Genomic DNA, 17,769 nt, shown 5'->3' with positions numbered 1-17,769 from the left:
AAGTAGTTATCTTTGGCTTATCAACATTTTTCTGTTTTCTTTCTCTATAGAGTTAGTTCTTATGTTCCCTAGTAATTCTTTTTTCCCCTCAACTCATATTAGAACTTTTTGTTTTTCTCAGGGGTATATGTTATAGAAGAGCCCAGTCATTGTTAGAACAACCTGGAGAAAGTTTCCCCTAAGGAACTTGAAAATGAGTTAACAAGATTGACATTTGTCAAGCTCCAGCCCCACCCCACCCCCAACCCATTCATCCCCGTGTCCACCAGTGACAAACAGCTTCTTAGGTCCAGAGGCCCTTGTCCCCCTGCCCAAGTGGGCTATTTGAAGGGGGGAGGGCCATGTTCTGTATGGTTTTCAGGACTAGTTTATATTTGCTTATCCAGTCCAGGTGAACCCACTCCACACTGAATGCCCGCATCCAGAGCCTGTTCCCCAGGAGCATCCTTGGTAGCCTCCTCATAGGAGGGCGGTGAACACGCCTTGGAGAGAAGGGCAGCCTCCGGGGGCAGTGGGGAGTAAGGGGAGGTCTGCTCGCTGCTCCAGGGTAAGCCGGGCAGGAAGTCGGTCACCTCCCCCGCAGGCGGGTGCTCTGGGAAGTCCAGGCCGGAAACCTGGCCCTGGGGCCGAGGGGTCTGACAGTGGCGATACAGGAAGAGCAGTAGAAAGGCCAGGAAGAGCAGGACGGTGGCTGGAAGAAAGATGAACAGGAAGGGCTCCACATCCTCCCGGGTGGAACTTCTCTTCTGGGTGCCCTGGAGTTGGGGGACGGAATAGAATAGTTAGAAGATGGGGAAAGAAGACCCCTGGAGTTCTAAGGTTGGCCTCTGTCTTCATTTCCTATTCTACCATCATTTGGGCTTCCCTCATAGCTCTGCTGGTAAAGAATTTGCCTGCAGTGCAGGAGACCCCAGTTTGATTCCTGGGCCTGGAAGATCCCCTGGAGAAGGGAAAGGTTGCCCACTCCAGTATTCTGGCCTGGAGAATTCCATGGACTGTATGGTCCATGGGGTTGCAAAGAGTTGGACACAACTGAGCGACTTTCACTTTCACCATCATTTACTCACTCTAAAAATCACTCTAATCATTCATTCATGCCAGTGAATTAAATTGTACTTATAAAGTATGAATTCAGAATGTCAAAAGTACATGAGGATACCCTACAATATTTCCACTCAAGTAAAAATATTAGAATAAGGTTTAGTTGATAGGTCCATCACACATTCATTGAATGAGAACTCTTACTATTTATGTACTTTATTTAGAATTAGACCAATAATGTTTTATGCTGCACAAGGGTCATTTGGAACTTCTTTGACTCTGGAGTAAAATCTGACATTGTTACATGCTCCTATGACATATAAATAACATTTGAAATATGATTGGATAGCCAATGCTTATGATGATTGAGATTGTGAAATTCCTTCAGTTTGTTTTTGCAATATTTGGAGGATAAATATAGAAATTTGGAACTCAAGAAAAAGAATTGCAGGTAAATTTTTGAGTAACCTAAAAGGTATTGATTTGATAGTATCAGCTTATAAGAATAATGATTCTTGATGGAGTAAATAATATAATAGGCACAGAATGATACTCCAATAGCAAGGTATGAAAAAAGAGGTCCTGTTCCAAATTTTGTAGACATCTCTTTAATAAAGCTGCTAAGAAATAAGTATTAAAATGCTTCTCCATTCACAATGCATGTGAATGTTAGTATCTACTACTACAGAGGCAAAGAAAACAGTGTAAAACCTTATAATTATGTTTTTAAAAAACAACATACTAAGATTTACTGATTTAAAATAAAACTTACACTAGTAAAATTACTAGAGCTGGGTTTTTTGCCTTGGTTTTGGTGAAAAGAACAAATGTTTTGCTGGTCTTGACGTTTTAAGAGACTGATTTATCTAGAGTTTTTTTTTTGTTGTTATCTTTAATTCCTAAAGAATTTACAACTGTGTATGCTATTTTGATTTGAAATTAGATGGTCTATTTAATATTTACACTGTTAGATATTTTGTTTTGGTAAGATATGAATTATAATATTTTAGCTTAAAATCCTTGCAATTTTTTAAGGTTTTCTTGAGCAGCAGAGCATCGTCTTTGGGCTTTGACAGCTGTGGTCTTGAATTCCGATATGACCTTCTGATATATGTGTGACCATGGGATATTCACTTACCCCTCTGATTCTAGTTTTTTCTTCAGCATGAAACGACAGTAAAATCATCTTTTTTTGAAGGTTGGCTTGAGAATATAATGCATCAGCGAACTATGAATTTGTTTTGTTTTCTCACACATAATCTAGTTTATCAGAACTCTTAAAATCTGTTATGATAAAACAAGGACTTTGATTATATAAGCTTTAAGAATAGATGAACTCAAAAATAAATTTACTACAATTATGAAAAAAATCAAGTTGGAGTCAAAAAGCAATTTAAACTATGTTTATTTTTTCCCACTAGATAAATGATTTAAAATGTTAAAGCTATTATCTCTTAATACTTAATCACTCTTCAACCTTGATAACCACGGGCCATTTTGTATAATTGATTTTTCTTCTTTCTCCTTCAATAAATGTGGGTAATAATAGTTTCTAAACCGTTGTGGGCATCAAATTTTAAATACTGTTATACCCTCTAAGTTCCATATGCATTGACTATGAAGATACTTAACATTCTATTTAAAAGTTTTGATGTAATCCTCTTACTTTATACCACTAACAGTATTAGTTGCAAAAACTTGAGAAAGATGCTACTGTCCCCTTCTGTAATCAGTACCTCCATTGGGTGAGTTATCTTGTTCAGATGTCGATACTTATACAGCAGATTAGGACAATTTCTTGAGATAAGGAACTTTTTTTCCCCTAATTAAGAGACCGTGGAGATATAGAACAAATTTATGATGGTATCTTTGTTTATTAAATGATTCATAGTATATTGGTTCAAATTGTTTTGGATTTTTTTGTTTTTAATGCAGAAAGAATGTCTTTAGTCAAATATTCTAAACAGTTCATTCCCCTCAAAGTGGCTTTTTAATATTTCTCAAGGACTTTGCAGTACAGGGATTACTTTAAAGAAAAAGGCAATAGAAAGTATAACTGCTGAAGGATATATCATATATGTGTATAATTTATTTCTGTAAAAATTGATTTTAGAGAACTTAAATACCAATCTCAACCCTCCACTTTCTAGCAAACAATAGGTTTCTTCCCCTCTTTCTTGTGGGACAGTGGTATCACTAACTTTTCCCGTTGACCATAAAATTAATTCTGAGTTTTTAGGTTTCTATAACTATTTTCCCTTAATGAACCCTCAGATTGGGGCTCCTTTGGGGATTTCCCAGATAAAGCAAAGCAGCTGCTGCATTTCTTGGAGGCAAAACCTCTTTAACTCTTTGCTGCCCCTACTGAAGTAAGATCCTTGGCTTCTTAGAAACAGCTGGAGGGCCAACGGGAATCTTTCTTTTTTTGTTGTTTTTTTAAAATGTAGACATTGCTTACTGAGCCAAAATGCAACCTTGTCATACCCAGACAAGAATTTCCTGACTTCTGCCTTCAGGTGTTCTTTTATGTATTTGTTATCTCAGGTGTTCTTAGAATATTCTGTGACAAGTTTTACTTGAATTTATCATTGTCAAAAGAATCCAGCTTTCAAGTTACCTCCTTACACCAGGTCAAGTCAGCGAATTCGTATTTTTCTCACACCTGTAATGCAAAACGTTGCCACTAAGTTTTCCTAACAGTATAGGCAATGTTGGTTTTAAAGCTAACAAGGATATTTTGGGGGAAGAAAAGGCATAAGTTGTAGGTACAGACCTGCAGCTGAGTTTCCAGAAGAGGGAGGCTAGGTTCGCTGGTTAACCACTCGTACGTTCCCCGGCCGGCGTGGCCAAACTTCGCCCAGCTGCTGCCCAGCAGTGCCCGCATGCTTTCACTCGACTGGTGCTCTGGTCACCCTTCCACCTCGCTGCCCAGATCTCAAAAATGCTGCTGCTTCTTGGCCCACATCCAGCTTGGGTGTGTCCAGCTGATGGCTCTTGGTAAATTTGTTCTCTGATGAGGATCAACAAGGGAAAAGAAACCAACCAGAGAGACCTCTGAGGACTACATTTAAATTCCGTGCCTCTGGGTTTGCTTCTGTGGCCTTCATCATATAAGCATGGCATCAGATACCAGACACGGAATAGATTTCAGACAGATATTCTTTGCATTCATGTTATTACAGTGCCGCAAATGGTCTCAGTGAGTAAAGAGCTATTTATATTTGATGTAAATAAGACCCTCTTCCTTCCCTTACCACACCCCTCTCCAGAGATATAGCTGAGCAAGAAAAACTACCCAACCTGAATTTCCTTTAATTATTTCTGGATTCTGTGGTACAGAGGGAAGTGGGTATTTGGTAGAGAAGCAAGACTCATTAATTACATTTTGGTGAATTATTTAGATGAAAGATCCTAAATGATAAAATTGTACAGAAGCCAGAAAGACAATAGCTCAGATTGTTTGGATGGAATGTTTGCTGTTTTCAGTTTTTTTAAAAAAGTCAAATTACCAGTACCTACATAGTCTTCCTTATTAACTTTATAAAATTATATCAAGCAGTAAGAAACTTTCAGTTTACATATTCACTGGGGTAACTTGGGGATGTTTAATTCTACATACATATTAAGAACTTAACATTTAAGACATGGCTGTTGGATTCTTCCTTTTAGTAAACTTGAACTTCAAATATTTACTCAAAATGTTACAACTCAATATTGCAACTGCCAATATGCCTATCCAGGCATCATTCAAGTGATTGTTATGATGCTGAAGTCATATTTTTAATGGGATTTTTTTTTCTTAATTAAGATTCTTAACATTTGGCCCATGGTGATTGATCTATGGATAGGTTTGGGGGAGGGTGGTGAACTTTCTGAACTTTTAGATACATTTAATTTTTGTGGAAAGATCCATAGTTTTCATTACATTTGCAATGATAGCTGTCCTCCCCAGTTCACTTTGGCACTTTGTCAAACTTGTGAGAAGGGTTTTCACTAAGATCCCAGTATGTCAGTCAGTATCCTACTGTGGAACACCTTTGTCATTTCATGCTTTCCTTTCTTACTGTGGAATTAGTTGATTTTGTGCTTTCAGTTGACACGTTACCTTGTTCCATGAATGTGTTCCTGTTTTAAGTCAGTCCTGTATCCCCACATTGAAACATGAGCACCGAGGAGCATCTAGGGACCACTGCACTATTTTACTTTTCTGCATGTCAATGGCTTTGCCAACACTGTGCTCTTGACCTCTTCTCCATCTTATCTACTTATTTAAATACCTTCCTTTCTTGAGAAGCAGATTGGAAATCTGGACCAAATGCATTAAATGTAAATCTGTAATGTTGACCCTCCTCCAGCGTTGAATGAACCAGACAAAACTTCCTGCTTTTATGAGTACATTTTGGGGGGACCAAGAGAAACAAATATAATTACATAAATAACATGTACAACATCAAAAGGTGATAAATTCTATGAAGAAAAAGCAGAAGGAGCAGAGTAAATGCTGAAATCGGGGAGGCATTTTTAAAGTAGGAAGGCAATTAGGATCTCACAGCATAAGTGATATTTGTATAAAAAGCTGAAGGGCTCAAGGGACTGAGTCATGAAGATTTCAGAAGGACGAGCATTGCAGACGAAGGGAATAGCCATGCAAAGTCCCTGAGACAGTCACATGCATGCTGAGTTCTCAGAATGGCTGGTAGGTCAGAGTGGCTGGAGCAGTGGGCCAGGAAGAAAGTAGAAGGTAGAATACAAGGGTGGGAGGATACGTGCAAGGTACAGCACAGAGTGCAGGGTTTATAGATCATTTTAGGAATTTCAGCTTTTATTCTGAGTAAGATGGAGAAGCCATGCGGTTTTGAGCAGAGGCGTGACAAGATCTGACTTCCATTTTAAAAGAATCACTCAGGCCTCTGTGTGGGAAATTGATATAACAATTAGGGGCAAAAGCAGGGACTCTTGAGAAATAGCAGACCAGATTAGTATTTAGAAGTGAAAGTGGTGAGATTCTAGATATATTTTAGAGTCAACAAGATTTGATTGTTCTACCGCTAAAGGTGGTAGAAGATTGAAAAATGATCAAGAAGAATTCTGGTTTAGACTTGAGTGATAGGAAGGATGACCATTGGAGGGGAAAGACTGGATAGGGCAGTTTGTTTTGTCTTTTAAGCAAGACAGGTAAAGATCAGGAGTTGAGTTTTGGACATGGTAAGTTTGCAATATATGTGAGTTTGAGTATTTGGAGTTTAGGAGTGAGAACTGGACCACAGATAATAGAACCCATTGTCAGGGTGGTTGTTACTCAGTTGCTAAGTCATGTCCGACTCTTTGCAGTCCCATGGGTTGCATCCCTGTCCTCCACTATCTCCTGGAGTTTGCTCGAACTCATGTCCATCGAGTTGGTGAGGCTATCTAACCACCTCCTCTTCTGCCGTCCCCCTTCTCCTTTTGCCTTCAATCTTTCCCAGCATCAGGGTCTAGCATAAAATTTTGTGAGATTTGAATAAAATCTGGACTTTATTAATAATAGTATATCACATGTAATTTCTGGTGTTTTTTATACCATCATATTTCTTTATATTCCCAGAATTGGATTAGAAGTTTAATATTACTGCTAAAAGTCTAGAAAATTTATTATCTTAGTGATTTTAAAAAATTTGAATGAGGTTTGAAGCTTCTAATGAAATATTGTTGTCTCTGGTGTGACCTCCAATTTATTAATATATGCTTAGCCGACAGGGCCAATAGCCTGAATTTGCTGTAACTGCTTACAGAAATGCTGTAGGGTTTAACTCTAGAAAGTTATACCTGTGTGGATTTTAGCAATTAAAGTCTTTTTTATTTTTTAGGCCTCCAGAGTACATGATCTTTTTCATTTTCTCTACACTAAAAGACAGGACACTTCCTATTTCAGTTAGCTTTTCACCAAGACTTTTCTGCTTAGGACTTGGATAGCTTGATGTTAATTATAAACACTGACTATAATAATTCTGAGAGTTTGATTAGCTACCTCTGAAACTTAAGTATTTTGGAACTGAGGAGAGAAGAGTTTTTCCATGTTGTACTTAATTCTTTTCCTTTTCTCCTCTTTTTTAACATTGCCTTGTTTTCACCCATTTCATTTGATCTGTTTTTTCTTAATTTCCTTAAACTCAGCATTGTCAATTTCCTATTTTTATTTTTAACAACTACCAAGATTTTTTGGTTTCCTTCTGGTTTGCGGAACTTATGGGAGTTTGACTTTGTGTTACACATTTCATCTTCTGGGCCAGTGATAGACAAAAAGCCCTTGAAAACTCAAGGTGAGGGAAGATTGAAATAAATGAGATATGCCTGTAAAATGGTAGGATTTTTTTTTTTACATTTAATTTCTAAGCTAGTAAATACATTTGAATTTTAGTAAACTTGTCAGTGCACTTTCTCAAGATATAATTATAGGAATTAAATAAACTTATATATGATTAGGATGACGGAAAAACTAATCAGCAGATGACAGGCAGCACTGTGACAAATCGCTGCCTGCATCAGAGTCCATGGAGGCCCAGGGGTTCAGCTAAGGGTCAGCAGATTTGGCCTTGGTTTCTGTTTAGCTTTGGGCCTGATAATCTGGAAGGAAAGACATAAACAGTTTGATTAAGTCCTGAGCAATATGGATTGAAAAAAAAAAAAAACTACCTGAGAATGATGTTTTAAAACCAACCAGGTATGACAATAAAAAAGAAATTATTGATACAAATTTACTTTGGAAGAATATGAACACTTATGGAAAGGGAGGTTTGAGCAAAAGGTTTTAAAAAAACTTTATGGGGGAATAATATCAAACAGAACAAAGATCTTGTGTGTTCAGTTTGAATTTTGACAGTTTTATTCACTCCTATAATCACCACGTGAAACAAGATATAAAACATTTCCATCATCCTAGAAATTTCCCTCCTTCTGTCAATTATTTAAAGTTTTCTATCTACAAAGTATTTTTTTAACATTTCAATTCTCCAGAAAAATCAGGGAGCAGGATATACGAAATTTATAAGCTTACTGTGTTCTCTGGCTATGAATTTGAGTATTTTGAATCATTTGGCCTTTGGTTTTCTGAACCAGGAATCAAGGAAAACCTTAGCATATTTAAAATAGAATAATGATCACAAATGTGTAGAAATCAAATTGATGAATTTAAAACAGGAACTAGTGGGTAGATTTTAGATTAAAATTTCTCATGTAATTTGTCTATGCATGGTTTATTTTTAAAAAACGTTTTATTGGAATATAGCTAATGAACAATGTTTATGATAGGTTCAGTTCAGTCGCTCAGTCATGTCTGACTCTTTGTGACCCCATGTAGCATGTCAGGACTCCCTGTCCATCACCAACTCCTGGAGCTTGCTCAAATTCATATCCATCGAGTTGGTGATGCCATCCAACCATCTCATCCTCTGTTGTCCGCTTCTCCTCCTGCCCTCAATCTTTCCCAGCATCAGGGTCTTTTCAAATGAGTCAGTTCTTCACATCAGGTGGCCAAAGTATTGGAGCCTCAGCATCAGTCTTTCCAATGAACATTCAGGACTGATTTCCTTTAAGATGGACTGAGTCCAAGAGTCTTCTCCAACACCACAGTTCAAAAGCATCCGTTATTCTGCGCTCAGCTTTCTTTATAGTGCAACCCTCACATCCATACATGACTATTGAAAAAACCATAGTTTTGACTAGATGGACTTTTGGTGGCAAAGTAATGTCTCTGCTTTTTAATATGCTGTCTAGGTTGGTCATAGCTTTTCTTCTAAGGAGCAAATGTCTTTTAATTTCATGGCTGCAGTTACTATCTGCAGTGATTTTGGAGCCCAGGAAAATAAAGGCTGTCATTGTTTCCACTGTTTCCCCATCTATTTGTCCTGAAGTGATGGGACCAGATGCCATGATCTTAGTTTTCTGCATGTTGAGTTTTAAGCCAACTTTTTCACTCTCCTGTTTCACTTTCATCAAAAGGCTCTTTAGTTTCTTTTCATGTTCTGCTGTAAGGGTGGTGTCATCTGCATATCTGAGGTGATTGGTATTTCTCCCAGCAATTTTGATTCAAGCTTGTGCTTAATCCAGCCTGGCATTTCACCTGCTCATAATAGTTTCAGGTGAACAGCAGTGGGATTCAGCCACACATGTACATGTATCCATTCTCCCCCAAACCGCCTCCCATCCAGGCTGTCACATAACATTGAACAGAATTCCATGTGCTATACAGTAGGTCCTTGTTGGTTATCCATTTTAATTATAGCAGCGTATGCATGCTGATCCCAAACTCCTTAACTATCCCTTCCCCCACCCTTCACCCTGTATCTGTAAATTCATTCTCCAAGTCTGTGAGTCTGTTTCTGTTTTGTGAATAAGTTCATTTGTATCATTTCTTTTTCAATCCCACGCATAAAGTATGTCATATTTCTCCTCCTTTGTCCAACTTACTTTACTCAATGTGACAATCTCTGCTGCTGCTAAGTCGCTTCAGTCATGTCCAATTCTGTGCGACCCCATAGATGGCCTCCTGCCAGGCTCCCCTGTCCCTGGGATTCTCCAGGCAAGAACACTGGAGTGGGTTGCCATTTCCTTCTCCAATGCATGAAAGTGAAAAGTGAAAGTGAAGTCGCTCAGTTGTATCAGTCTCTTAGCAACCCCATGGACTGCAGCCTACCAGGCTCCTCCCATGGGATTTTCCAGGCAAGAGTGCTGGAGTGGGTTGCCATTGCCTTCTCCTGTGACAATATCTAGCTCCATCCATGTTGCTTATGCATAGCTCTTTGTTCATATATATGACAGGGAGAGTGGGTTAGATGGGATGGAAGAACCTCATGACTTATTCTATACTTGAAAGTGAAAGTGAAGTCGCTCGGTCATGTCTGACTCTTTCTGACGCCTCTGTCTATGGGATTTTCCAGGCAAGAATACTGGAGTGGGTTGTCATTTCCTTCTTTAGGAGATCTTCCCAACCCAGGGATTGAACCCAGGTCTCCCACATTGTAGGCAGATGCTTTACCCTCTGACATAATTATCATCTATTTTTCTTATGGTAACTCTTATAAGAATTGTTACTAATTCTGTAGATTAGGAAGTTAAGGCTTGAATTAAAAAATCTTGGGGAAAGTTTGTCCAAGGTTTTCCAAGAGGATACAGTTCCAGGAGCCAGGTCTGAATGTCCGAAATGCCTCACTTTTTGTGAAGCAAAGGAAGTTTAAATGACAGAAGACCATTCCTCTTTTAACAGATGTAGCAGTCTTATATTTGGTGCACAGTCCTAGAGATGGCAGATGTGTTATGACCATAAATACAAAGCCTCATAGGAAAAACTAGAACTCGTATTCTTTTTTTAGCATCACTTCTTTTTTGACACCTCCCTTGATTTGCCTCCATTGCTGGACACAGTCAACCACCACCTCCTCTAAACTGCTGCTGTACCACGTGTTGGGTTGGCCACAACTTTTTGTTTGGGTTTTCCTGTAACGTTTTTTGGAAAAATCCAAAAGAACATTTTGACTAACCCAATATATGGTTTTGTTAGCTCATATGCTATATTTTGTGTTGAAACTGTTTGAAGGTCTTTCTTTACTTCACTAATGGAAGACAAAGAATTATCTTTTAAGTTACATTCTCCTAACATTCAGTCGAGTACTGACATCTTATAGGCACTTGAATGCTTTGGGTAAAATAAGGTGCTGTTTTTTCATCTTATGGGACTTCCCAGGTGGCTCAGTGGTAAAGAATCTGCCTGCCAAGGAGGGAGATGTGGCTCCAATCCCTGGGTAGGTAAGATCCCCTGGAGGAGAGCATGGCAACCCACTCCAATATTCTTGCCTGGAGAACCCCATGGACGGAGGAGCCTGGTGGGCTACAGTCCATAGGTCACAAAGAGGGTTAGGGTTAGGTGTGCATGCACGTGTATACACACACACCCACCCACCCACCCACCCACCCACCTCACTCTCTTAATTCCGTAGTGATAGAGGCAAGTCTACCTTGCTGTTCTTTTCTTTAGTTTTATTTTCACGTTACCCTGCCTGCCAGATTCTTGAGTATCCTGTTGCATATTGCTACAGGATAGAGCATTTCTTTTTTTAAAATTCCTTTCTAAACTTTTAAATTGAAGTATAGTTGATTTACAATGTGTTAATTTCTGCTGTACAACAAAGTAACTCATTTTACACATATATGCATTCTTACTAAAATATTTTTCCGGTATGGTTTGTCACAGGATATTGAATGTAGTTCCCTGTGCTCTACAGTAGGACCTGTTGTTTATCCACTTTATATGTACTAGTTGGTATCTGCTAACCCCACGCTCCCAGTTCATCCCTCTTCCCCCCCACACCCCCTTAGCAACCACAAGTCTGTTCTCCATACCTGTGAGTCTGTTTTTGTTTGATAGATAGGCTCATTTGTGCCATATTTTAGATTCCATGTGTAAATGATATGGTATTTCTGTTTATTTTTCTGGACTTACTTCACTTAGTATGGTACGCTCCAGATGCATTCATGTTGCTACAGATGGCATTATTTTGATTTTTTATAGTTGAGTAGTAGCTCATTGTACATATGTACCACATCTTCTTCATCCATTCATCTGTCGATGGACACTTAGCTTGTTTCCATGTCTTAGCTATTGTGAACAGTGCTGCTATGAACATAGGGGTGCATTCATCTTTTTGAATTATAGTTTTTTTTTGGATATATGCACAGGTGTGGAATTACTGGAGTAATTCTACTTTAGTAATACAGTATTTCTATTTTACAGTAATTCTATTTTAGTTTTCTGAGGAACCTCCATACTGTTTTTTATAGCAGCTGCACCAACTTATATTCTCACCAACAGTGTAAGAGGCTTCCCTTTTCTCCACATCCTCTCCAGCATTTGCTATTTGTAGACTTATTAAATGATGGCCATTCTGACTGGTGTGAGATGGTACTTCACTGTAGTTTGAGTGTGTTTCTCTAATAATAGTGAGATGTATTTAAGCCTAAGAATACTGGAGTGGGTAGCCTATCACTTCTCCAGCGGATCTTCCTGACCCAGGAATCGAACCAGAGTTTCCTGCATTGCAGGTGGATTCTTTACCAACTGAGCTGTCAGGGAAGCCCATAATAATTAGTGATGCTTAGCAGCTTTTCATGTGCTTATTGGCCATCTGTGTATCTTCTTTGGAGAGACATCTCTTTAGGTCTTCACCCATTTTTTGATTGGGTTTGTTTTTTTGTTGTTGAGGATAGAGCATTTCTTAATCTTATTTGATCATGGGGCTTTTATCAGGGGTAGAAGGGCTTATTCAGATCTAGGTTTCCAATGAACATTCCTTGAGAAATGCTGTTCAGCAACTGCATTTTATAGGTGAGGAGACTGAAGCTATGTGACTTGTCCAGTATTGCACAAAGAATTAGCATTAGAACTAGGAAAAATCCTTCACAGCATAAATCCAGTGTGGTTTCTAACCCTGGAAAGTTCCATAAGTAGAATGTACGTGACATGTTTCACCATTAGCCATATTTCTAAGAATGACTTGGGGCAGATATTTATGAAAAAATATTTAAAATTTTACTTATATGTATTTTTTGGAGAGATAATTTTTTTTGGAGGGGGTTGATGTTATAATAGGTATTGTGCTTGATTGGAGTATATGCTGTGTAGTTTCCCAGTAATTAGGCTAGGTGATTTAGAAAGGTATTTGTATACTCTAGGGTATTGCTGTTGAAATACAGAGGGGCAAGGCATTAATAAGTAAGTTCATGACCCATTTATCCAGATGAAAGCCTTTGAATTGAAATGTGCATTATTTAACAGTGCTGTTTTTTGATATACAATTGGGATACTGGTAATTTAATTTGGGGACATCAGATTTGAAATTCAAACTTTAATCTGTATTCTCATTTTAAGCCTCATGCCTTAAAAATAGCAATTGTAACTAAAAAGTTTGCTGAATCTTCTATTTCTATTTCTTACTTTTATATATTTTGCTTATACTTTGCACATATATTTAGTACCCCGGCTAGTAGTTCTTCCTGCATGTAGGTAATTTTTTTAAAACCATTTATAATAAGCAGTTAGGATTGAATTGAAATTTGAAGCTCTTTCTCCCTCACTCACTGAATTATAGGATACTGGAGTTTTAAGCGTTCTTAGTTCACTGCGTCAGATTCTGAAGTAACCACCAAGCGCATGGTATAGATCTTTTACTACTTGGCAATATTTTTTGTCATTTATTGAGCAAGCAGTTCTATTGGGTATTTGCCAATTAAATTCTAGGCTTTATGATGTGTACATATAAAACAGTCTCTGTCCAAAGAAACTTGTGACTGTGTGTGAGACAAGAAAATGATGAGTTAGAGGTCATTATGAAGCATTTGGGCATCTCTGTATTCAGATTGGAACCCTGGAAGAGGGCATCAAGACCCAATGGAAATGTGAGGACCAGTCTTCTGGATTATATATGCAATTAACTCTTTCATTGTTCCTTCTAAACATTCGCTACTCTCTTTAAACCCTATGCCAATTCCTCCTCTTTTCTCCTGGGCTCATTTTTTCTCTCTGAAATAACGGCTAAGCAAGACTCTATCCATCTCACTCCTGTCAGTTTTCCTCCTCTTTTCTCATCCATCGTGGTGGGGATTTGCTGTGGAAGAGCTGTTCTTTTTGTCCAAAGCAGGTTCTGTCTGCCCAGGTCCACCTCTAATCTCTTGCCAACCCAGCGTCTTCCCTCCTGGGATCCTGTTCTCTTTCTCCATCTCTCTCTCTGTCTATCTTGTCCCCTTCTCTCATACCACAGGATACCACATCCACCCCACCCCTCATCCCTAGCACATAGTGACTAACCTTTCAAATGGTTTCCTCTCAGTCCATGAGCATTAGATTATCTTCCATCTTGAAATAAACAAAACAAAACAGAACAAAATTATCACCACAATTTAAAATGGTCATTGTTCTCTCTTCCTTTCTCCAAATGCTCTTCTCTCTACAGTGTGGCTTCTGCCCTCACCTTTGCCCTGAGGTTGGTCTAATGAAAGTTATCACAACCTTCAAATCAACTATGGACTCTTTCCAGCCTTCATCTCACTGGATGTTCTTGCTGAAAACTCTGTTCTTGAAGTGCTCTCTTACTCGACTTTGTAACAGTCTATTCTCCACTAGTTAAATTGATTGTTCAGTCTCCTCTGTGAGCCACTCTTCCACAGGCTTGTTTTTGCCCAATTGATTGACCCCAATGGTAAGCCTTCTCCAAAAAATAAACTTTAAATATAAAGATCCAAGTAGATTGGGTGGAAAATAATAGAAAAGAATATATCATGTTATCATTAACCAAATGATTAATATCAATATATTGATCAGATAAATTATCAATACAAAGAATATTAACAGGAATCAATTTGTTAAGATGATATAACAATCTGAAATGTATGTACCTAATAACAGAGGTTTGCTATATGAAGCAAAACAGAAGAAATTAAAAGAAATAGACAAATGGGCAATTATAGTTGGAGATTTTGACATTCCTTTTCAGTACAATTGACTTAGTTAATATTTAGAGAACAATCACCCAACAACAGTAGAATATGCATTCTTTAGGTGAATGAGTAAGTGAGTGAAGTTGCTCAGTCATGTCCGACTCTTGCGACCCCATGGACTGTAGCCTACCAAGCTCCTCCCTCCATGGGATTCTCCAGGCAAGGGTACTGGAGTGGGTTGCCATATCCTTCTCCAGGGGATCTTCCCGACCCAGGGATCAAACCCGGGTCTCCAGCATTCCAGGCAGATGCTTTAACCTCTGAGCCACCTTGTGCTCCATTCTTTAGGTATATATAGAACATATGACCATGTTATGGTCAATAAGTCAATAAACAAAATGTGATATAACCATACAATGTATCATTATTCAGTTATAAAAAAGTACTGATACATGCTGTAATATAGATAAATCTTGAAAACATAATGATACATGAAAGAAACCTGTTATAAAAGATCACATGTAGCATGCATTCCATTATTTGAAATGTTCAGAACAGGCAATTCTAGAGAGACAGAAAATAGACTGCTTAGGGCAAGTGGAGGGCAGTGACAGCTAAAGGTTATAGAGTGTCTTTTTGAAGTGATGTAATGCTTTGAAAGTTACCGTAGTGATAGTTATACTACTCTCTGAATCTAAAAAGTCCATTGAATTGTAACCTTAGATCGGTGAATGTTAGGGTATGTGAAGGTCAATAAAGCTATTATATAAAAGAAGAAAAAGATAACCTGAATAACCAATATCTCTTAAACTAAATTCATAGTTTAAAACTTAACCCAAAAGAAATCCCCAGTTCCAGATGTATTCATTAGTGAATTCTACTAAGCATCTAAGGAAACCAAAACACCAATGCCAAATCTACAAAAACCTTTACAGAAAATAGAAGTGGAAGAAACACTTCATAATTCATTCTTTTTGGTAACCCAAATCAAAGGCATTAAAAAATCTGCATACTAATGTTGCTTATGAATATAGATGTAATGATCCTTTAAAAATTAGCAAATTATACAATGGTATATGATGGAGGATGAGATGGTTGGATGGCATCACCGATTCAATGGACATGAGTTTGGGTAAACTCTGGGATTTGGTGATGGACAGGGAGGCCTGGCGTGCTGCAGTCCGTGGGGTCACAAAGAATTGGACATGATTGAGTGAACTGAACTGAACTGATGTGGTGATAATATATTATGACTTGCTACTGCTGCTAAGTTGCTTCAGTCGTGTCTGACTCTCTGCGACCCCATAGACGGCAGCATACCAGGCTCCCCTGTCCCTGGGATTCTCCAGGCAAGAGGACTGGAGTGGGGTGCCGTTGCCTTCTCCGACATTATGACTTACATGGACTGAATTTTCCCCCACCCCAAATTCACAGGTTGAAGCCCTAACCCCCCAATGTAACTAAAGTTGGAGATAAGGCTTTTAAAGAGATAACTAAGGTTAAATGAGGTCATTAAGATGAGGCCCTAATCCTATAGGACTGATATCCTGTTAGTGGAGGGAGAGATTACCGGAGATCTATTTCTGCATATGCACAGAGGAAAGAGCATGTGAGGACTCAGCAAGAAGGGCCGTCTGCAAACCAGGAAGAGATGCCTCACCAGAAACCAAGCCCCCCACCACCTTGATTTTGAATTATAGATTCCAAAATATGAGAAAATGAAATTCTGTTGTTCAACCATCCGGTTTGCGGTATTCTGTTATGGCGGTCCTAGAAGACTAATACAATAACCAAATAGTTTCTCCCAGAAATGTAAGGTTGGATTAACATTAGAAGACTGACTAAAGAAAAATCATATAACCTCAACAGATGCAGAAAAGCCAGTTGACAATCTTCAAAAACAACTCATGAGAAAAAAGTTTCAGCAAATTGGAAGTAGAAGAGAACTTTCTCAACCTGATAAAGAACAATTAACATTATACATAGAAGGAAAGTAGTCAGTCTTTTACCATTAAGGAAAGAAATGAGGCAAAGATGTTCACTCTCATCACTCCCGTTTAATGTCTTCCGTTCAGTTCAGTTCAGTCACTCAGTCGTGTCCGACTCTTTGCGACCCCATGAATCGCAGCACGCCAGGCCTCCCTGTCCATCACCAACTTCTGGAGTTCACTCAGACTCACAGCCATTGAGTCCGTGATGCCATCCAGCCATCTCATCCTCTGTCGTCCCCTTCTCCTGCCCCCAATCCCTCTCAGCATCAGGGTCTTTTCCAATGAGTCAACTCTTCACATGAGCTGGCCAAAGTCCTGGAGTTTCAGCTTCAGCATCATTCCTTCCAAAGAAATCCCAGGGCTGATCTCCTTCAGAATGGACTGGTTGGATCTCGTTGCAGTCCAAGGGACTCTCAAGAGTCTTCTCCAATACCACAGTTCAAAAGCATCAATTCTTTGGCGCTCAGCCTTCTTCACAGTCCAACTCTCACATCCATACATGACCACAGGAAAAACCATAGCCTTGACTAGACGGACCTTAGTTGGCAAAGTAATGTCTCTGCTTTTGAATATGCTATCTAGGTTGGTCATAACTTTTCTTCCAAGGAGTAAGTGTCTTTTAATTTCATGGCTGCAATCACCATCTGCAGTGATTTTGGAGCCCCCCAAAATTAAGTCTGACACTGTTTCCACTGTTTCCCCATCTATTTCCCATGAAGTGATACTGGAAGCTAAATCCAGTACAGTAAGGCCAGTAAAGGAATAAAATTGTGTAGACTGGCAGAGAGGAATGAAATTATTTTAATTCTCAGATGACAAGATTGTCCACAGAATATGATACTATTCTTACTAGTAGAAATAGTGACTTTAGCAAGGTCACAGAATATAAAGTCAATGTAAAAAAATCAGTTGTATTGCTAGCAAAAGCTGTAGAAGATTGGAAAAACAATACAGATAATATCATAAAAATAAAATACTTGTGGATACATTTATCAAAATTAGTGCAAGAATTGTACACAAACTGCAAAATGTTGTGGAAAAGTAAAGATAATTCAGAGTGATGCTATATTTGTGTAAAAGAATAGTAAGTATTCATAAGATGTCATTTATCACCCAATTAATCTACAAATTCAATGTAATCTCAATTCATATTCCAGCAGATTTTTTGAGGAAATTGATAGGATTTTCTAAAATTTGTATGGAAATTGAAGTCTTCCAATAGCCAAAGCAATTTTGAAGGGAAAAATTTTGGATGATTTACTCACAAGTCTTG

General features: G+C 38.4%; 1 protein-coding gene across 1 annotated transcript; it reads right to left on the bottom strand.

Annotated features, from left to right (window-relative positions):
• Window positions 1–368: 368 nt before the first annotated feature.
• Window positions 369–3,925, bottom strand: SMIM28 (small integral membrane protein 28). The gene is made up of 2 exons (XM_068984960.1): window positions 3,815–3,925; window positions 369–755 (listed from the first exon to the last, which is right to left on the bottom strand). The coding sequence occupies exons 1-2, from the start codon at window positions 3,923–3,925 to the stop codon at window positions 369–371; spliced, it is 498 nt and encodes a 165-aa protein (XP_068841061.1).
• Between the last annotated feature and the right edge of the window lie 13,844 nt (window positions 3,926–17,769).

Source organism: Capricornis sumatraensis, chromosome 13 (genome assembly GCF_032405125.1).
Source record: "Capricornis sumatraensis isolate serow.1 chromosome 13, serow.2, whole genome shotgun sequence".
Lineage (NCBI taxonomy): Eukaryota > Metazoa > Chordata > Mammalia > Artiodactyla > Bovidae > Capricornis > Capricornis sumatraensis.
This window is presented reverse-complemented; position numbering and strand designations above follow the sequence as displayed.